Source organism: Brassica rapa, chromosome A08, assembly GCF_000309985.2.
Source record: "Brassica rapa cultivar Chiifu-401-42 chromosome A08, CAAS_Brap_v3.01, whole genome shotgun sequence".
Classification (NCBI taxonomy): Eukaryota; Viridiplantae; Streptophyta; class Magnoliopsida; order Brassicales; family Brassicaceae; genus Brassica; species Brassica rapa.
The window spans coordinates 13,625,466-13,648,608 of NC_024802.2; the positions used below are offsets into that span (position 1 = coordinate 13,625,466).

General features: G+C 31.5%; 4 protein-coding genes across 5 annotated transcripts; 2 read left to right on the top strand and 2 right to left on the bottom strand.

The window, feature by feature from the left end:
• Positions 1 to 1,399: 1,399 nt before the first annotated feature.
• Positions 1,400 to 4,612, bottom strand: LOC103834508 (lachrymatory-factor synthase-like). Its single transcript, XM_033276736.1, has one exon. It carries the CDS (start codon positions 2,684 to 2,686, stop codon positions 2,195 to 2,197), a length of 492 nt encoding a protein of 163 aa, XP_033132627.1. The 5' UTR covers positions 2,687 to 4,612; the 3' UTR covers positions 1,400 to 2,194.
• A 539-nt stretch (positions 4,613 to 5,151) lies between these two features.
• Positions 5,152 to 15,496, top strand: LOC103834509. The gene has a single exon (XM_033277581.1). It carries the CDS (start codon positions 14,618 to 14,620, stop codon positions 15,194 to 15,196), a length of 579 nt encoding a protein of 192 aa, XP_033133472.1. The 5' UTR covers positions 5,152 to 14,617; the 3' UTR covers positions 15,197 to 15,496.
• A 1,925-nt stretch (positions 15,497 to 17,421) lies between these two features.
• LOC103834510 (serine/threonine-protein kinase Aurora-1) lies at positions 17,422 to 19,409 on the bottom strand. The gene is made up of 8 exons (XM_009110580.3): positions 19,200 to 19,409; positions 18,684 to 18,947; positions 18,524 to 18,619; positions 18,350 to 18,445; positions 18,175 to 18,271; positions 17,967 to 18,084; positions 17,822 to 17,894; positions 17,422 to 17,731 (listed from the first exon to the last, which is right to left on the bottom strand). Exons 1-8 carry the CDS (start codon positions 19,218 to 19,220, stop codon positions 17,630 to 17,632), a joined length of 867 nt encoding a protein of 288 aa, XP_009108828.1. The 5' UTR covers positions 19,221 to 19,409; the 3' UTR covers positions 17,422 to 17,629.
• Positions 19,410 to 19,961: 552 nt separating this feature from the next.
• Positions 19,962 to 23,104, top strand: LOC117127216. Of its 2 annotated transcripts, XM_033276758.1 has the most exons (3): positions 19,962 to 21,105; positions 21,309 to 22,177; positions 22,259 to 23,104. In XM_033276758.1, the coding sequence occupies exons 2-3, from the start codon at positions 21,311 to 21,313 to the stop codon at positions 22,868 to 22,870; spliced, it is 1,479 nt and encodes a 492-aa protein (XP_033132649.1). In that variant the 5' UTR covers positions 19,962 to 21,105; positions 21,309 to 21,310; the 3' UTR covers positions 22,871 to 23,104. The 2 variants fall into 2 exon arrangements, with proteins under 2 accessions (XP_033132649.1, XP_033132648.1); XM_033276757.1 differs by having other exon boundaries at positions 19,963 to 22,177.
• Positions 23,105 to 23,143: the final 39 nt, after the last annotated feature.

Here is a 23,143-nt window from a genome sequence, read left to right on the forward strand (position 1 = left end):
AAGAAAAGCTAAGAATTGTCTCTTAGTTAAAGCTAAGAATCCCAGTTAAGAGACTATGGTTAATCATGCTCTTAGTAGTATGTTTTTAGACACTTTTACGTTAGCAGGATAAGCCAACAATGGTTGAAATTTATTCTCTCCGTTTCTAAATAAGCGTCAGTTTGACATTTTTAACACAAATTAAGAAAGTGGCGAAATATATGTAATTTGTTATTAATTATACCTCTCTGATCAATAGTATTTGAGATAAATAAAATTATTTATAAAATCAATGCAATTTTCAATTAATTTTCAGCTGAAAATATGTATTGTATAATTTGCATTAAAATTGTAAAGTGACATTTTTTTTATAATTTTGATTTCTTTTTAAATAGCATTTATTACGAAACAGATGAAATATTTATTTTTCGAAGAGTATTAACGAGTATGTATTGGCCCAAGGAAAGTCCAAATAAGCTCTTGGACTAATTAAAACCCGAAAACATTGACTTAGAGCATCCGCAATGAGAGTCTTTGAATGAGAGTTCTTAGAGAAAAAATAATTAAATAATCAGTAGATCCCACCAAAAGCTAAGGGTTCAATCCTTAAAATCCCTAAATAAATATTCTTTCTTAGTGAATCCTTGTACTATTTGCGGGTCCCCACAACATGTGGCGATCCGCAATTGGTTGATATTTTTTTATCTGAAAAAGAATTAAAAAAATAATACTTAAAAAATCAAAATACACTTTTTCTAAGGACTCCTTTTTGGGTGACACCATTGCGGGTGCTCTTATAGCTATTCCCACCGAAAATAATTTTGAAACGGAATGAGTATCTTTTGGCATTAAACTTGGTATTTAATGCCACTGTTTCCAATAAAATTCTAAAGATAATGTTTATGTGGTTAATACTCTCTCCATTTTAACAAGTAGATTCTTTTAGATTTTACACACCTATTACATATATAGTCTCTCCGCTTCACAAAAAAAATCACTTTGATAATTTCATAAAAATCAAATTTTTTTATTAAAATGCATTTAAGTTATTATTCTCTCCGTTCCCGGAAGTAAGATTTTCTAAAATATATTTTTTATATTTTTAAGATACTTTTGTATACTTTTGAGAAACACTAATTGTGAATATTTGAACTGATTAAATTTTATTGGTGGATAGTTATTGTAAAGTGTATTGAAAAATAAATTAAAAAATAAATTGTAAACATTTATTATATTCTTAATAAACGTGAAAACTCTAGAAAATAATATTTTCGGCAACAGAGAGAGTATTAATTATTCTTATTCAACCAATAGTATTTGTGATAAATGAAGTTATATATAAAATCAATGCATTTGTAATTAATATTCATTCGTTGCATAATAGATAATGTTTTAAAAAGTTTTTGTTGTTTCATAATAGATGATGTTTTGACATTTTTATTTCTATAACTTTAACTTTATTGAAACTGACTAATCAATTAGATTATACATCTTTATTTATAGTTGGTTACATTACTTTTAGTTTATACTTTTAAAAGTGTTTTTAAGAGAAAACTGAATTTTTTGTGCTTTCTTCCAAAACATCATAATGAAACATAGGGAGTATTAAGCAGAAAGTTGTTTTGGAATTCGAAAATGGCATTTTTGTGTAGCAAGAAAAAATGACATTTTTTTAAAAAAAGAGGGAGTATTAAATATAAATTGTAACTAATTTATACTAAAAATCAATAGTGATTGAATAAGTTTATTTTTTCAGTAATAACAAATTTGCTTAAAAAAATAGTAACTCATTATTACTAGTTAAGAAAAATACATATAAGAAGTTAAGAATATATATTGTATGGAACAAAAAGGTAACAAATCTTCTTCTTTTTTGTCAACAAACTTCTTTCTTTAGAAAACAAAAGCAATATACTTATAGTTATAGAGAGAACAGTTTTGTATGGTTAGTTTTCTTTTAGAATATATATGTGGAATATCTTTATTGTTTGAAAATCAGCTGTAATAAACGTGTAATCAAGCGAAAATGAAATGGAACAGACTATAACGAACAAATTAGTTGTAATTAGATTACTAATCAGCAATCCGAAAAAATGAAATGCCATAAAACCATAGAACGCACCATGTCAAATGTATCTTTAATTCACTTTTTATTACGATAAGTTGAAAACCACACGCATGAAATACAATGAGCTTTCACAGCATACACAAGGGTTTACAGATTCATTTCCATTTTACTCGCCCAATGTTTAAGAAAAAAATCAACAAAGGATTCAAGATCTTCCTTCTTCCATCCATCAACAGGATCAGACGCAAACGACCACTCTAGTAGACAAACTTTTCCACCGTCCGATTCATCACCACCGTCCACCGTCGTTACTTTGACTGTCGCCACGTAAGATCTGAACCCTACGTTATTCTCGAGGACCTCATAGCTCAAACACCGTTCGACTGGATCGATCTTGACCAAACGCTCTCTAGCCCATTTGGTTTCCTCATCGTCCTTGGTTTTGGTGGAGGTGCAGTATCGGACCAGACCGGGCTGACCATCGGTTCCTTCGACACGGTAACATGTGTCAATGGTTGGTAACCACTTGTGGATATTGCAGAAGTCTGAAACAACTGACCAGATTTGCTCCGCCGTGACGCCGTTGACTTGGGCGACTTTTTTACCCTCCCACCTAAGCGACGCCGTTTCTTTTTCCATTTCGCCGTCGAGTTTAATGATTGGTATAGTTAGTTGCTTCGGTGTAATGTTTCTCAAGGAGTTTAATTGGTAGCACAAAGCTATTTATACTCGACGTCAACCGTGTAATGGATACTATAGTTACGGTTTTACCCTCAGTTCACCAACAAACCAACTGCAATCCAATAACTATTAACTACAAGATATGACCCCAGAATGTTTTAATTTAATAAAAACCATAAAATAATAAATTATTTTATTATAGTATTATGATTGTTTTTGGCATATGTTCTTTGAGATTTATTTTATACTTAAAATTTGTTTTCATATATAAGTTCAATTTAATATTTATATTTTATAATCATGGTGCATAAATTTGTTGTTATAAACTTTATACTAAGGATTAGAGAAAATACTATACATAAACATTTAAACTGAACACAATCTGAAATAAGAAACGAAAAGTAAAAAGAAATGGAAGTTAAATAATCCAATCGAATCAATGACAATATTATACATGTTCGTATGTCCTAATTTAATGTTTAATTAAATAAGTCTTTAAAATTTTATTTTGCTAGGTTTTTTAAAAAGGGAAAACATTCTATTTTATAAATGTCCTTTTTATTTACAATTAAAATATTCTTTTACAATTTTATTTAAGATTTTAGAAAAGGTCATTTACTGTAATATAACCTATTACAATTATGTTCTCCTTAGAATTTCAGACAAAAATATATTGCTATCAAATAATTATTTTTAGTTATTAATAAATATTTTTAAAATCGCTATATTTACAATCCGTATCAATACTAACTTTACATTTCTTTTGTTAATTAAATAATTTTTAGTATCATGTTCATCATCAAACAATCTCTTAAAAATAATATCAAATAAATTTTTACAATTTTCTTTTGGTTAGGACTTAGAAATATTATACAAATTTCTTTTGTTTAAGATTTTTTAATATAAAAGGAAAGCAACTGTCAAATATTCTTCTACAGTTTTGTAGAATTTTAGAAAAGGAAATTAATATTACATAGTCTTTTACAATTATATTTTGTCTAGGATTTAAAAAAAAAACTAAATTTCTATAAAATAACTTTTTCCAGTTAATATTAACTATTTTTAAAAGTTGCAATTTTCAAAATTTGTTTTTTTAATATCATTAATATTTTTTACAAATTTTCTTGTTAATTGAATAATTGTTACTATCATGTATATCATTAAAGTTTTGTAGTAAAAATTACTATTAAATAAAATTTTACGATTCTCTCTAGTCATGATTTTTTTTTAAAGGAAAAACTCTTAATTTGTTAAGATTAGAAAATGATTTTTTTTTAGAAATCACATTTATTTAAGATTTTAGGAAAAGAAGAAGTTATTTTCACATAATATAAGTTTTCATTGACACATTAACAATCTAATTTTTAATTGACACATATCACAATCATATTAGGTAAAATATTTGAGGTTAATAATTATTTCAGTAATTAAAAAAATAATTAGTTTATTTCTTTTAGATTTTTGTACAACTATTTTAATTTTAATAAAAAAATTCTGTTTAATTATTTATATATTTTGTATTATATATATAAACACATATTTATCATATTAACACGTACTTATGTACGACAATAACATCAAAATTAAAAGTTATGCTAGCATCATAAGATGTAATAGGGATAATAAGAAGTTGAGTTGTATCAAGAAATTAAAAGAAAATACTCACGCATATTTTTCATGTAAATACTATTGTGTTTTGTAAAAATAATATGTGGAAGCTTAAACCTAAAAATATATGTGAAATATTTATAGCTATTTTTTTCATAATAAGAAAAAAATTGTACTTATAGGATTTTACAATTCGTTTTATTGTTTAGCATTTTTTTCTTAAAATTTAATATTTATCTTTTATAATTCTCCATCTTTAGTATCTTTTAAAACAAACATTATAATAAATATAATAATAACAATAATAATAATAGTAATAATGATAATAATAATAACAATAATAATAATACTATTAAATAATATTTATAATTAATTTCTAAGAAAGATCGTTTTTTATTATTTTAGTTTATATATTTTTGACTGTGATATAATTTAACATATATCACATTTTTAAATATATAACTCAATATATTTAAATAACCAAGCTCAATATAATCTTCTATAATTATATTTTCATTAAAAGTTAGAAAAGAAAAATTATACTAAATAAATTGTTTTTCAAATCTATTTTTTAGGATTTTTAAAAAGGAAAATTTCGAAAAACATTACTACTAAATATTTTTTTTTAAAATCGTTTTTACTATTAAATAATTTTTAAAAGTAGTTTTTTTCAAAATTCGTTTTTATTATCTTATAATATATATTTTTAATCATTATATATATAAACACATGTCACAATATTAGAAGGAAAATTATTATCAAATAATCTTTTGCAATTATCTTTTGATTTGGATTTAAAAAAAGGAAAATTACTATCAAATAATATATATAATAAAAAAATTAATTAAATTTGTTTTTGTTAATATCTTATTATATATATTTTTAACTATGAGATAAATTAACACATGTCACAATCTTATATATATAATTATTATGTATCGCGATCATGTTAATTAACAACTTTGAAGAACCAAACTTTATATAATAAAATTAGATTTGGACCCGTGCGTTCCAACAGACTTTATTTGATATTTTAATTTAATTAAAAATATTAAAAATCATTTTTTTATTATTTTAAATTATTTTTGCATATGTATTGTGAAATTTATTTTATAGTTAAAAACTCGTTTTCACACATAAGTTTCAGTTAATATTTGTTAGAGCTAGAAAAAACATCCAAACATAAAAATTTAAACCGGATCCAACCCGGAATAATAATTATAATGAAATAAAAAGGAATTTGGAATTTAAATAAGACCAAGAAGCAATGACAACATTATACACTTTCTTATATACTAATTTAATATTTTATTAAACTTATCTGATATTAAATAATTTTCCTTATTCATTATTTATTAATGATATATTTTCATAATAACATTTTAATTAAAATGAATTATAAACTACTACATAGTAAAAATAAAAATATGTAATAAGATAACGATGAAGATTGATTTGTTTTTGACTAAACATACGTACGGTGACAATAATAATAATCAATTTTTTATGAGCAAACATGAAAATATATATATATCAAACATATGTTTGATTTTCGTATAACCAAACACATAAAATACCAATCACGACAACATCCTAAGTTTTTTTTTTGTTAATTTAATAGCTTTAGCATCATACTTGTCATCAAATTCTCTTTTTAATACTATTAAATAGGTATGTTTATTTTTGTTAGAATTTTTTTTAAAAAGAAAAAAATTATATTTTATAAATTTCGTTTTAATTTACAATTAAAAAAAAAGAAAAACAATGAAATACTTTTTTATATTTTTGTTTAGGATTTCAGAAAAAGAAAAATATTTTCATATAAACTTTTACAATTATCTTCTGTTTAGAATTTCAGAAAAATATTATTGCTATCAATTAATTCTAGTTACTATTAAATAATTTTTAAACTATGATTTTTACAGTTCATATCACTACTGTCACAATATTATAAGGAAAATTATATCAAATATTTTTTTGCAATTATCTTTGGATTAAGATTTAAAAAAAAAGGAAAATTACTATTAAATAGTATTCTAATTATTTTCTAATAAATTCATTTTTGTTAATATGTTAATATATATATTTTTAATTATGAGATAGATTAACACATGTCACAATCTTAAAATATATAATTTCTATGTGTCGCGATCATGTTAATTAGCAATTTTAAAGAACCAAGTTTTATATAATTAGATTTAGGCCAAACTAAGATCCAATCACAAAGCATGCATGGTCCAATGCCCTCTTTTTTTTCTTTTTTTTTAGAGACAATGTGTGGAATATCCCCAATTAAGATCTAAATTTGCTGAATGTCCATAATTATGAATAACCCAAAAATGAGTAACCTTTTGACACTGTGCGGACGAAAATGCCCTTATGCTTTGTCGAAAACAAGTAACTCTAGATCTATTAGCTAAATATTTACATAGCAGGTAACAATCTACATACCAACTAACATATCCGCTAATAATTTCAGTATCATCTAACAATCTATGTATCAAACAAATGTATCGACTAACAAATCATATATCAGTTAATAAACCTATTAACAATTAATTAGTTATCTATTAAATAGCTCCAAATCTATTTGTAACAGCTAACACTTCGTGTATCGATTAAGAATCCATTAAAATCTAAATAATAGCAGTTAAGTAATAAAATATCTACTAACGTATATATTATCTAAAATTTGATTGTGATTCGAAATTGGAAACATTAGAATTAAGGTGAGATAATAAGATTAGCATTATGGGCGTCAAAAGAATGAGAATAAAAAAAATAAAGATTTGAAGAATTTGAAGTAGAAGTAGAATTTGAGATAATAAGGTTTATTAACTGATATATGATTTGTTAGTCGATACATTTGTTTGATACATTATGGTTCTAATCTAATATGATGACAAATTATCCTTTTTGATATTCAAATCCTATTTAGTAAGGTAGAAGTAGAACCATTAATAAACCCTTCATACCACGTGGTAGAAGAGCTTTCACAAGTTATTAGTGATTTGTAGAAGAGCTATTGGTATTGTTCCTACTTCGTAACAAATTATTATAGCTAGTTGGACAATTAAAAATTAAAAGTAAGTGTTAAAGTTATATTGTACTTTCTATTCATTTCCAAACTAAAACTGTTCTCTTTTTTGTTTTAACGCTGATTTATTACGATCTTACAATTATGATATAGGAAATATTACATAGACGATTCGACAACCGACAATACTACCTACCTTATGAAGACCTACGCCTAACTGCATCACCTGAGCCGTCCTATGAAGTTTCACGTCTGGCCAGATTTACTTGCACCATGTTGAAGATCCCTTACAAGTCTTTCCTCTGTAGTCTGCATAATTGTTTAATAAACTGATCTCTCCGGGACTTGAAACCTGGATTTCCTGTAATCTGCAATAAATTACATAGTCTGGGATTCGAACTCCAGACCTGGGTGTAGAAGCCTTTAAACCTTAACCAATAGGCTACGGTGCTTCCACAACTAAAACTGTTCAGTCCCACGATCCGACACTACAAAGATACTCCACTAATTAATACAGAAATTACGAGACATTAAACTTTATAATAGCAAAGTAGGAATTAATCCTATATCGTTTAACCATCATTAGCTTACCAAAAAGTCTACAGCATCCTCTCAAATTTATGTAATCAAAGTGAAATTATACCAATCTTTTGCTAGCTTGGGGTCTGATCTCTCGGAGTCCTCCTCTATCGATGCCCCGGGGCCGTTGCCAGCCGCCTCTGTTGAAGCCAGGAGCCACCCCCGGTGAGTATTCGTCTGAACTGTCCTCTGTTGATATTCTCTTGATTTATCTCGGTGATTGAGAAGCGGTTTGAAGGAGAAATTTAATGTTGTCTTTTAGTCTAGTTTTTCGTATTAATTTCAATGCTTGACTCTATTGAATTAGCTTTGAAATTAATTTTTAGTTTTTAGGAGCTTTTAAAAAAAAAAATTTTGCAGTCCTTAAGAACAGAATTGCTTCATAGCAGATTCTAGTTCAATCATTTTGTAACCAAAACCTCATTTTAGTAGCGACATTTACTTTCTTAAAAAAAACTTTTGCTTATTACAAAAATATAAAAGGAGAATGTTGGCCACCGGGGGACGGGTTGGAAAAGATGTTCTCTCTCTCAATCTTTCAGAGAAAGAACATCGTCGATTCTTTGATGGTCGGTGTCTCTTCCGGCCTTTCTCCCACTCGTCGGACTTTGCTTCCGGGAATCGGTCGCTCCTTTAGGACTGGCTTTGCCGGCTTCTCTCTCGTTTCTCACCCTCTTCTGTGGTGTTATCGGAGAGCTTGAACCTGGATCTCTCGGCTCCTCTTCCCCTGACCTCCGCGTCACTAAGTCCTCTTTGGCTCGATTGACTCTCCAAGTCTCCAACTAAGGATCAGATTGTTTTCTCCTCCCCTAGATTAGGGTTGATTCACCTTCTCTCTTCTCTAAATCTTTAAAGGTGACACATGATTAGGTAGGTGAATCTGATCTTTTAGATAGATCAAAGGCTTTAGATTCTTCATTATCAAAGTGGAGGTCTATTAGTTTTGATGTCAGCTTGATTTTCTTCATAACGGTTGCTCTTCGTTGAGCTTTCTCTTTTCGTTGTTGGACCCTTTCGTCTTCTGGTGAACAAATTATGATGATGTGTTGATGCGGTGGATCGTCTCTTTAGACACGTGTTCTTCTTCGGCTTTTCGTCTTAAACGTGTTTCAAGCTTGTCATCGCTAAGGCCAGTGTGCCTTCAAACCTTTTTGGCCGTATGTGGGCCTCGCCTATAAATTATGTTTATCTTTAAACTGGGCCAACTGTTTAAGCTGCTTCTCTTGTTGCTGGTCTTTCATGTTTGGTCTTTTTATCTTTATGTTTGTCCGCCCTATCTTTTGTGTCTCTTTGCAAATTATTTCCTTGTTTAATAATGTACCAGTTGACAAAAAAACGTTGGCCAGAGCCGTGCTTACTATGTTCCTAAAGAGGCAATTGCCTCAGGCCCCATCATATTAATCAAATTCAAGGGCCCCCTTTTTCCAAATTTTAGGACTTCATTACTCAAATTAATGGGTTAATTTGCTTAAATATCTGTGAATTATTACAATTTGAGCTATATCAAGGAACTTACAATAAAATTACATGAGTTATTATTGGTTATGATTTTCATGACTTGTTTCTTTTGCTGGTTTTCTGTAATGTTTTAGATATAATTTTAATTTATTTTCATAATCTTATAAGGTATTTAATTTATCACATGATTTTTATTCTCTTATAAGTTTCTAACTTTTAAAACTTTATTTGGCAAAATAATTCATCAGATATTTACAAAATTTCAATAGCATATTTTTTAATATTGAATGTTTAATATCTTATTAACTTATATAATTTTATAAAGAATAAAACTTATATATAGTTTTTCATAACAATTGCTAAATACTATATACGATTAATATCATCTATATAAATTTTATAATAATAATTTTTACAGTTTTACATAGTAGTTATGATACATAGCTTATTTTAAGTTTTGCCTTAGGCCCCTAGAAAGCTAGGCACGGCACTAGCCACCGGAAGTGCTTTCGAATCACTGAATAAATTCAAGATACTTGCGTATTATCCGGTGTGCATATAGAACTCACCTCGGATCATGCCACCGGAAGTGCTTTCGAATCACTGAATAAATTCAAGATACTTGCGTATTATCCGGTGTGCATATAGAACTCACCTCGGATCATGCCACCGGAAGTGCTTTCGAATCACTTAATAAATTCAAGATACTTGCGTATTATCCGGTGTGCATATAGAACTCACCTCGGATCATGTGTCTACTTAGATTATTTTGGCATATGTTTTATTTATGCTATTACCTGGTTACTTCACCTAATTAGGTCAATACGAATTAGTGTTGCGTACCACTAGACTACAGTTTGGCTTAAACTCAAAGATGTCAAAGCGGGCTAATTAGAAAGACTTAAATTATTGATAGATTAACCCTAATCGGTCTTGTCTTGTGACTATATATACTCGGATATAGTCCGCTGTTTAATGTGTAAAGATGTTCCAAATCAAAGTTACGTACTAGGTTTCTCATTTGCTCTTTACTTATGAGATATTTGTTTGGCGTTTTCGAAACACCACCAACCCTTCCTTATTCAAGACATGCATATATATATAGGTTAAAAATAAAGTAATATATATAGAGAGAGAGATATTAGTATTACCATTGAAGTATCTAGTTCTCATACCAAATTCTTAAAACTAGATTGAATATCTTTGACCTTAAATCTCAAAAAGTTCGACGTTTAGAGCATTTTCAGTCTCACTTTGTTTTTTATTCTTAACCGGAATGTAATAGAGTATGGAGAAAGAAATTCTCCAACTCAATTTCATATTTCACTCCATAATGAAGTTTATTCCATAAATAGAATAATCTAATTTTTATTTGTTCATTACTCCGTTTATGAAATTAGATATGGAATCCGATTGTAGTAATTTTTCTCTATTTTTTTATTCTATTTTGAGAAAAAAAAATGAAATTTTACATTGGAGATGTTCTTAATGACTTACGGAAAAGTGAGCACACCTATTATATTGAACCAGTGCGAGAGGGAAATGGATAATTATATCTTAATTACAAACGATCAACATATTTGAAAGACAACCGTACCAGAGCTGAAATTAACTAGAAAGAGGTTACTGAAACAATTATGAAGCAACACAAACGTACCAGAGTTAGTACTACAAAGAGGTTAGAACATACATACATACAATGAGAAAAGTTTATATATGAAATACGAAATTTCACGACCAAGGAAAAGTAAGTGAGGGTCGACTATTCACATTTTTGACGGTCTAATAAAGACACAAAAATAATTAAATATAGTAACGAATTTTTATGTTCAACCAATATGGATAAACAAATGAGATATACAGAGTTTCTCTCGGTCACAGAACTTAAATCGTATTATCTTCCAATAAGCATGATGCAAAAATATACAGTAAAGTAAATATGATTCATCTTGTAACAAACAAATTCTTAAGCCTTGCTTGAGAAGGTGTCAAATTGGAAACTGTAAAAAGGGTTATCTTACTACTTTGTCTTTTTCGGGCAGGAGGACCCTTTTACATTTTTTTTTTTTGAGCAAATCCTTTTACATATGTTTATATCCCCATATAGATGTACTTTAGTCAAGGAAATGAAAAGGAGAAACTAATGATGACAATATGTCCAAATTATTAAGCACTCATTGCTCAACAAAATGCCTGAATATTTACAATATCTAGGCCTAATTTTAGGTCGGACAATGTGGTTTTTATGACTCCAGCTCATTGACACTTCTTCTAGGCGTAATAATTCTCTCGTTATTATATAAAATGTGATGATAAATAGCATTTTGATACTCAGTTATAGTACTGGAATCTAAACAAGTAATTTAATCGTAAAGTGAAAACAAAACAAAAAGTTTAGTTACATGTATTTACATAATTAACACATCCAGTCAGTTAAAAGTGCCATCATGATTCTGTTAAAAAGATTATACTTGGTTCTTGGGAAACATAAATTTCCACGTTTCTTTTTGGTTAATCATTCATTCCATAGAAGAAATAAAAATCATTTTGAAATATTTGTGTAAAACCAAACTTCTAGACAAATAATAATCAAATAAAAAAAAGCGGCCGGTAGCTCTACTAAGAACATCCACAATGCTGATACTCTTGGCTCTATAACCAAGGTAAGTTTTTTAAATTATTTTATTATTTTTATTTTATTTTTTAGCTAAAAAAAAAATAAAAAGGAAGGAGCCAATCGCGGGATTCCACGTGGCAGATGGGATCCGCGCACAGTAACAAATCTGATCCTTAGCTAAGGATTAATTTGGCACAAACTCTTAAATTTAATGGGCCCCACATATTATTATAATACTTTTTTGTTAAGGATTTTTTGCTAAGGATCCCCATTGGACATGCTCTAAGAGCATCTCCAATGTACATCTCTATATTTTCCTCTAAAATAGAGATCTCTATTATAGAGGTGGATTTGCTCCAATGAATGCCTCTATAATAGAGTTCCTATATTTTAGAGGAAAATATAGAGGAATCTTACTTTTTACCTCTATATTTAGAGATGAAAATAGCAAATCTTTATATTTTCCCCTATAAATAGAGGAACTCTATTATAGAGGCATACATTGGAGCAAATCCACCTCTATAATAGAGATTCTCTATTTTAGAAAAAAATATAGATATAAAAATAGAGGTGGGTTGGAGATGGTCTAAGCGAAGAACCGGGTTCCTGCCTTTTATCGATTTAAGTTTGTTATGGTTATTGCATTTTCACCTGAAACCATTTATTTTTACTGAATTTTTGAAATTATAGTACAATGTAGGCAAATTCAGAATAAATCGTTAATTATATTACCACTAGCTTTGTTAACTTGAAATTTTTGAAATTCCCGATCCACAATCCAGAATAAATCGTTAGTTTTATTACCACTAACTTTGTTAACTAAAATTTATGAAATTCCCGAACTAAAATATCCCAAATTTTATATTAATATAAAACAGTGTCGGCCGTCGAAGTAACTTACGAAACTTGGGAGCCAGAGACGTCCATCCAAATTGAAAGAAAACAGTTCATGATTTTCTTTTCTCAAAGAATATTTTTTTTTGTCCTCTCTCAAAGAATATTAGTTATTTAGTTTTCTCGATAAGATTTTAACTCTTTCGACAAAGCAATCAAAATCAACTTTTCTGATTTAACATTAAACAAATATGACCAATGGATCTCTACCCGTATTACACTTTTTGCATATGCGAACAACTAGAGACTAATCTAATTACCATCACCATAAAGAATAAACTTAGTTTAATATATCTCTTCTCTCTTTATTTTTTCTACGTGAGAAAGAAGTTTAACTAAAGTAACTAAAGACATACGAAAAGAAAAAAAAGATAACAAACTATTAAAATCCATAAAGACAGACACGGCTCAAATAAAATTTGTATAATGAAAAAAAAACTGTATAATGCAGCTGTTATCATTACACTAATTAAATATTGTTTTGCTTTAATGTGAATTTATATTCTAAAGTAATCGCGTCGCTTTTGTTGGTGGTTAGATCAATCTTCAGTATCTGTATTTACCAGATATCTGCTCCAGTTGTCCAACATGTTAGATCTTTTTCTTCTGGGTGCAATCCAACATGTTAGATCTACGAGACATTAATTGAGCTATTTAGAAGTGATAGTTTACAAGTTTAGACATTTATATTTTAATAATAATTTCAAATCAGTTCCATATGTTTCTATTTTTCATATCTAAAACTCTATCTCATTCGTAATAACTCATATGTGGAATTCAGAATTTTTGGAATATAGTTGATGTATTTTTATATCTTTAACAAAAGTCCATGAGAAATCTTTTGGCATTCATTATAAAGTCTTTTAACATAAATTGAAGTTCTTAAATTTAACTTCGGACATCATAATATTACATGTAAGAAATTTAATTCAGTGTTTTCTAAAAACTCCTAAACAGTTTTGTTTTATTAATAAGCATGTTCGTTTTAAAGCCGCAGCAACTGGCGTCAGCGGCAATATACAAAACTACGACGGAAATAATTTTCGCGTCAGTCGCCAAGGATCGATTAGAAACAAAAAATCAGAGTTGCCGTTGCTGCTGTTATTTCTAGCGTCGCATCTGCCAGTTATTATTGGCTGTAGCGACTGAAAAATGAAATTTCTTTATCCGCGACTGTGATGTATTTGTGTGATCGTAGCTGTTATTTTGAAGACGTTGCCGCTGTAGCTGGCGTTTATTAAACGAACAGGCCTAATAACTCTGATGCTATCAAACTGTACAGCTATGTCATAATTTTATAACCACAGCATATAAAGAAATATATGAAATTTCATTCCTAGATAGCTTGAAACTACAATAATATTCTCTAGATCACGTATAATTTATTATGTTAAAAATATGTACATTTTAATATACATAGTGTTAGTTTTTTTTTCGTTTTCTGGTGGGAGACTCAAACTAGAAGATCCTTTATAAAACCAAGAAAAAACAAGTCTTTTTAACGGTTGAGATCATAAGTATCGGACCCATAGACTTATTTTTCCTATATTGAAACAAATTTATAAAAAAAAAACTCCTATATGCGTAGTAAATATAATGTTTCCGTTATATATAGACCATAAGTTTCTTCATTAATCCCACTTTAGTTTCTTTAAATCCCACCCCTCAAAGCATAAGCCAAACCTCTCTTTCTCATATGCAAACACACGACCAGATGGAGGTATGTTCAACAGTCACGACCAAGAAGCTCTCAAGCCTCGCGAAACTAATCCTCTTCACCATCCAGAAGGTCTCAGACGCCTCACGTCACAAACTCCTCACTACTCTCGATCCACACCTACTCGCAAAACACGGCAAGACCCTACGCAAGTCTCTGAACGACGTCGTATCAACTTCCCACTCCCGCATCACGTGCCGTCCCTCCGACCACGACGACGTACGATCCTCCTTCATCTCGCCTGTCCCCATCCAGCTCCACTACGAGTTCAGCTGCAGCAGCACCCCACCGAGACGTTCCTACGCCTCAACCACCACCGGCTACCACGTCAGCATAGGACGACGCAAACCGCTTATCAACAAACGCCAACGCCACGCGTATATAAGGTACAACACGCTCCCTAAGGTCCGACACGTGGCGGCGGCCGTGTTTCCTGACGTAGCTAGCAGCACGGGAACCATGGATAGCTGCTACGTGGACAGAGCCGCCGAGGAGTTTATACAGAGGTTCCATAGACAGCTGAGGTTGCAGAGGTGGATGATGGCTCAGGAGGTTTAGAACATTTGATTCGTCAGCGTCACTTTCATTACACCAAATATCTTATCAAGTTAAAAAAAATAAAAGTATATAATAGGTAACTTTTTTAGTCTCGTTTAAACTCTCTATATAAGGTCTTCTTAATTTTACGTTTTTCCTCTTTTGTTTTCTGTAATCCATGATCGTGTTTAGGATCTGCGTGGATGAACCTGTAGGTAAATCAATCTTTCGGGATAGCTCTCTGTGTGTATAGCAGCGCATGTATCTGAATATAATATATCGTTTAGTAGTAAAATAAATAAATGAAAATATCTTTACATATGTTCATTGTAAATGTTTCAATATTTAAACTATGATAGATGACCTAATGACTGTTAACGTTTTTACATAAATGACTTCCATCTAATGACTGTCATATCAACGTTCAAATCACTGCCTTAAAACATGACACGATTTATTACTGATCAATTGACGTTTTTTGGGGCGATCTAATACATACGTTTGTTGTTTACATTTTACGTTATATATACGTATTTTTCTTCATTGGTCCTTAACTCCTTAGAGTACTTCCAAAGCAATGGGGTTGCTCGTAGTGTAGAGGTATAGTACCAAGCCCTCACGGGGAAAACATCCATATGCATTGAGTTTATTATTTGTTATGATAATAATAAAATTTGTCAGTATGTCATATACATAGACATAAACGACAAAAAATCAGCCAAATGATGTTCAAATTTGCTATTAGTATTATATACTTGGCTGCATTGAAAATACAACAAAGATAAAACATACCAATTGTTATATATCTGCTAAGCCAATATTGCAGTAAGATTGGTAGTTTTTTTTTTTTTTGAAACAAGTAAGATTGGTAGTTTAACAAGTCAAAAATATACTGCAAAAGCTTTCTCCAAATATTTTCGCAAAGACGAAGTATGGCATCTCTGATCTCCCCACCAAATCCCACTAAAAATCTAGAAGGTCGGATCGTAGAAATCTATATTTTGTTTTATCATTGTATACCATGTACATAAAAGAGAAGACAGAGAAAAGAATAACAATTAAGATCAAACAAACAAAGATGCTAATTCGATTTTAAGTTGATTTATGACTTTTTGTTTGTTTGTTAATTGATTACTTTACGTTTGTGTGAGAATAATAAAGATGTTCATTGATTATTTGGAATATCCTATGAAAATAATATTTTCATTTAGCTGGTTGTTTGTAGTTCTCTTCTATATTTGCATATCCAATCAAATGTTGTTGTATACATGTTGTGGCCGTGATAAACATCCATGTTTTTTTTTTGTAACACAGATAAACATCCATGTTTATAAAATATATTTCGGGGTATGTAAAAAAAAATTGGAATAATATAATGGTTGTGATATTCAAATATCGATTTTTTTTCCATATATAACTATGGATGTTGAAACTATTAAGAAATTATTATATAACCATTACTACATGGGATATTAAGTAGCTACCCACATGGAATGTTTCACTATCTCTGACTAGAAAGATCGTTTTTATATACCCTGCGGATTGTTGGCATGTTGTATTTTCGATATAAGACCACAAAACAGGGAATGTGTTTTTGATGCATCTCCACAAAAAAAGAGTGTTTTGCCTTAAAAGAAATTGAGTCCTCGTATCAAATCCATGTAACCGGTGATTGTTTTGTGCTTCTTACAACTTTTAAGAGTGATGGTTTTCACTTTTACAGCATTTATAAACTATATTGACTGCTGTCTGATGAGTCTATGGATGAGTCTTACAATTAAAGTAACTTATTGCAGCAACTAGCAAGATTGATTCCATGCTTACATGATTCGAGTTATTAATTCCAGCAAATGCATCTAACAGCGTCTAAACTACTATCTCGCCCAAACCGCAGTCCATGGTGCAATGGCGGGCTATACTTGCTTCATCTCTGGTAGGCGAGGATGCTGTCATTGTTCTCGTGAACTCTGTTGCTGAAAATACACAATATACTTTTGAAGTCATGTTTGGTCTCTTATTAGATTAAGAAGAGAAGCCGAGAGTTTATGCTTCCTTTTACTTCCCTTCTCATGAACTTTGAAGTTTGGGTAGAGTGACAAACACCGTTCCAGTTTGGGTAGAGTGACAAACACCGTTCCAGCATTTAAGGTTTTGTTTGCAGGGTTGCTATGCAACTAGACCAACTTTCAAGCTTTGCTTTTCGTTTTATAGAAACATTTATTATGATGGTTGGCCAAAAAAAAACATTTATGATGAATAATATCAATTGATAATAATAACACGAATGATCTTTCTTGGGAATACACATATTGAAACATGAACTAGGAAAAGAATAAGAAGATTCATACACACCTACACAATGGTGTTTTTTTTTTAATTTCTGGATAATATTTTGGCTCGAGATTGCCAAGACCTGAAGCGTTTAAACAAAGGACCACATAAAGCTGTTTGGTTTCAACCCCTGTAGATTCCAGAAGGATCAGCGTTCTGCACAATCCATGGGTGCTCAAGAAGTTTGTGCAGTGGCAGACGTTGTGCAGACTCCTTGACAAGCATCTATACAATAATATTAAGTTGAGAAATATGTCAGATTTCAGATTCAATCTCCAAAGACAGCTGCTAATTCCATAAAATGTATATAAGAACCTGGCCAATCAGATCCTTTGCAGATGCAGACACGATTGGTTTAGGAGGGAACTTGAGGTCGACTTGCACAATCCTGTTATTGATCATATGTGTTAACAAAATCATCAAGAACAACAAACAAATCCTCACAAGAAACATCACAAACCTTCTGTATGTGTCCGAGTGCTCCATAGCTTCAAAAGGAGGTACACCATAAAGGAACTCGTAACAGAGAATCCCTAGGCTCCAGATATCTACACTTGCATCATGTTCTACGCTTTCAACTGTTTACAAACAAAATAATCCAATAGTCACTGTTAAAATGAATGCATATCATAGCAGAACAAATTTTAAAGTAAAGTCTTCAACTTTACCCATCTCAGGAGGAAGGTAATCAAGCGTCCCACACATTGTCCTTCTGCGGTTAAATGTGTGCACTGACCAACCAAAGTCTGCAATCTTGAGCTCACCCTGATATTATAAAAAGACCATGAACATTGTTATTAAGCTGGTTTCAGATCAAATGTCAATGCAAAAAACTGGTCTAACCTGAGCACCGATTAACAGATTCTCTGGTTTGATATCTCTGTGTATCACATGCTTGCCATGGCAATAGATGAGAGCCCTCGCCAACGATGCAACATACTATCAAAGCAAACATATAAATATATCAGTTTTCCACCGAAAAAACTCTGACTTGACTGTTGAAGGAAGAGGACTAACAGTAGCAGCTCGTCTCTCGCTAAAGTATTTGCATTTCTGAAGCTCCTTGTAAAGCTCGCCTCTAGCAGCATACTCAAGTATCAAATAAACCCTTTTCTGCAACAACCCAACAAAGTGTGTTATGCTAAAAAAAAAGGAAGAAACGGTTTATAACTTTTACCTGATCATAGAAGTAACCATAGAGCCGGAGTATATTGGGGTTACGAAGATGAGACTGGATCTCAACTTCTCTTCTGAGCTGATGCTCGACTTGAGATTGTTGAAGCTGTGTCTTGAAAAGAACCTTTAGGGCGACAATGTGGTTGCTGCGCTTCTCTCGAGCAAGGTAAACGTGACCAAACTTGCCTCTTCCAAGAGGCTTTCCGATGTCGAAATCACCCAGATTCCATCTCTTTTGTGCAACTGCTGATACATCTGAAACCTCCTGATGATGATGATCACAAAGTCCAACAAAACAGAATGTAAGAAAAGAAAAAAACAAATCTACTTTGAAATTGAGCAAACATATAAACAAAACACGTTGAATCGATTATTCAAATTCACAACATTTGCAACCCTAATTTCTCGCTCATATTCAAATCTAATCAAGAATCAAGCACCGCGCAACGATAATCAGAGATCTCATCGCGACGCAAATCTAAAAGATCCAAGGGATCGTAAGGTGAAACAATCGTACCTTCTCCGTAGCGATCGCCATGGAAGAGAGAGGGCGGAGGAGAGATCAAATTGAAAAAAACAAAAGAAACTAAAAGAGGAGCGTGTGTGGGGATAAAAGCTTTGAATTAAAAACAAAGAGAGACCCTTATTCTATAATAAAGGGCAAATATGTAACGGTCGAATTCTTAGGAGTTGCCACTTGTCAGGATTCGGTTTCGAATTTTTAATGGAGGGGCTAGTTTCGTTTGGTTCGGTTCGGTGCAATTTGATTTCGACATTTCCGGTTTAGCCATCAATTCAAATTAGATTGAGAGGGCAATAAACATATATTATTAAAAAAATACTTCATCTGTTTTAGAAGATAATCATATAAAAATACATATTTCATGCTTTCGTCATTTCTATTAATTAATAATGATAAATTATAAATTTCAAAATTAATTATTACAATTATTAAAATATCAGTAAACTAAAATAGACAATTCTCCTAAATAGACTATTTTTAAGTTTTGATCACAAAAATAGATCACAAGGAGGAAAATGACCAAAATGTTTTATTTAATACCAAAATGTTTCATTTAATAGGTAAAAAGACTCTAATACCCTAGATATATGAAAAATAAAAAAATAATAAAATAATAATTTTTTAATAGTTTTAGATTATATGTTTTCAAATTCGAACTTTTTTATAAATTTTTTTTATACATTTTTTATACATTTTTTTAATTTTTTCAAATTTTTTTTGTACTTCAAAAATGTTTTTTGAAACTATTTTTAAAACTTTTATTTTCAAATTTTTAATATTTATTTTTTATTTTATAAAATTTTAAATCTTAATCTCAGATCTCCACCCCTTAACTCTAAACCCTAATATTTAGATTAGTTAACCCTAGGAGTATAATTGTATACTTACCTCTTTAATGAAACATTTTAGTCGTTTTTATACATATGTCTATATTTGTGACAAAAACATTTTTAGTGTTATCATAGGGTATTTCCCAACTAAAATTATTAAAATTGTGAAACAAAAAAATCATATATTTTTAAATTAAAATTTAATATGTGTCTAAATATAAACATCTATATCTATCTTATCTATTAAAATCAAAAACTAACACCCGGAGCTAGGCGCATGAATCTTGGTTTTTGTCTCCATGGCAAGTCTTGACTACGAAAGAGAGGAACATGTAATCATTGAGATGAATCATATATACTTGGAGGCTGATGGAAGATCCGAAGAATAGATGGCTACTAGAAACAAGAAGACAAAGGAGAAAAAAAAACTGAGAAATTTCTATGATTCGTCATTGTAGAGGAGTATATGGTTTCAGTTTCTTTTTGGGATAAGGTAGTCCTTTTAAAGAGACAATCATGACTTAATTAGAATGTTATCTGGAGTGTATTTATTATAAGGAAAATTGGATAAATAGGACACTTTGAACTTGGATTTGTCACATTAGGATTTCTAGAAGATATTTTAGGAAAATAGGATTTTAGATCTTGTAAAATACCAAAGTACCCTTAATTTACCAATTATGTTGAATTTAAATTATAAATTATAATAATTTTCGTAATAGATTTTAATGTTAAAATTAAAATCTATAAAAATTAAAAAATAAAAAAAACACTAAATGGGAAAAAAGGAGACGCGGGATGCCGCAAACCTAATTCCCCTTTCTCTTTGTCTTCTCCGTCGTAGACTCGTCGCTCTCCCACGGCGATTTAGGGTTCAACGGTGAGAAGCTCTGTTCTTCGTCGGTGTTTCATCAGCCCGTGGTCTCTACTCTCGTCTCCGTCACCATCCTTTTCGATCTCACTGAAGACACAACGGCTGCGAATCGTTCTTCCTCTTCGTCGGGTCAAATCGATTTTCGAAGTGTTCTTCCATCAATTTCGCCTCTCAATCTCACAATTCTTCACAGAAGGTATTGGATTTCATCTATAGATTCTCATATTAAACGAAATCGAAGTGTTCTTCCATTAAAGCTTGATTTTTTTTTAAAATGATTTGCCGTGTTTCTTAAAATAATTTTGTTTCACGGATTGGTTGATATTATTGAAACCTTTACATGTGTGATGATATTGAAACCTTTACATGTTGAACTAATAATTTTGTCACGGTTTGTAGCTATGTCTGAGGAGCTACCGAAGAGGCTTTTTAAGGAGGGCGAGGAGCCCCGAGTTACTCAGATCAACAACAACTGCAGGATCGACTACATAATCCGAAAGTTCCAAGCGTGGCTGCCAAAGGAGTTGGATGTCGTGAAGAAAGACCCGGTTTTTCATCAGATTTTTAAGCTCCATGAGAATGGTCTTGGATACTCTGCGAGGGTGATACACAGCTTCTTGTGTAGGGAGCTGGTGACTTTCTTACAGCACGAGCTATGGTTTGTCTTTGCGAGGAGACCGCTTCGATTCTCATTGCAAGAGTTCCACGCCGTAACCGGGTTTGAATGCGATACTCACATTTCGATTGAGGAGTTTGAAGAGTGGAAATATGATGGTGGTTTCTGGAGCAAGGTTTTGAGGAGAAAAGATGGAACAATTACACTCTTCAACCTGTGGACTAAGGACAAGGAAGCTGTAAAGAAATGGAAGAATGCAGATCGCATACGTCTTATCTACTTGGCGATCATTCTTTGTGTGGTATTGGCGAGAGATGAGAAGGCTAATATCCCCCTGAAGTACATCGCGGTGGTCATGGATCTTGACAGAGTTCGAAGGTATCCTTGGGGAGTTGCTGCTTATGACCTTCTCTGCAAATCCATAGCCAAAAATCGTTCCCAACTGAAGGAAAAGACCACTAGCTATGTCTTGGATGGCTTCTCATACGCCTTGCAGATTTGGGCAATGGAAGCGGTGCCAAAAATCGGGAAGCTTTGTGGAAAAAAGCTGGATAAGGGTTTCAAGGACGGTCCTAGATGCATAAACTGGATGGGAGCTGCGAAGGTGTCATATGAGGAGATCATTCGCTTGGAGGAGATTATTACACCCAAGGTAATTTTATCTATTTATGACGACTCTTTCCGGTTTGAAATGAGTAGTTAGTATCTAACTGTATTTCCCTGTCTTGTGTAGGATGACATCTACCCATACATCTCATGGACAGGAAATTATGATGTTGTCAAAGCTCAGGCGTTTCGCAGAGATGATGATGTGGAGGATGACAGAATCAAGGTTCTGATGGAGATGATAAAGAAGGGGCATGATTTTAGTGAGCATGTTTGGGAAACTGAAGAAAATGAAGTGATTTCTTTATCTCTCGATGACGAATCAGCTGTGAATGATGAAGCAAGCGTGAATGTTGAAGCAGCCGAGAGTGATGACGACTTTCAGACTCCGAAAGGATCAAAAAACGTTGGTTCTAGATCAAAGAGGGGTAAAAAGAGGCTTCCCGATCGTGGTATGGAGAAGAGAAAGCATAAGGTTCTCGCAAGTGGCGCAAAGCAAGCTCCTTTTAATGAAGACATGAAGGCTTTTATGACACAGTTGTTTGAGCACAACTTCTCTGGAATGGAACAAAGGATACAGAAACAGATGGCCGAGACATTTGAGCAGATGCGGACAGAGCTTAAACAATCACGTAAGGAAGCCAGCGTTGAAGTTGAGCTTGGAGAGCCTTCACCGACAAAGCCATCGACGAGCCAGGCACCGTTGAGGAGGTCCACACGCGGGGTAAACAAACACTAGTCTTCACCATCCTCTTCAATGTTATTTTGTCTTGTTTAAGTTCGTGGTTTGCGTGTCTGTTTGTTTTATTGGCATCTAAGTTATCGGCCTGAATTTTGTTGTACTTTATAAGGTCTCGGTTTGTATGTGTGCTTGGTGTGTAAGTGTTCTTGGTTTGTAAGTGTCTTGTTTGAACTTATGTAATGGTCTGGAACTTTTATGTAAAATAATTATTAATGATAATGTATTTTGGTATCTCAATTATTGCTTATTTGTCATGAAATAACAGGATGG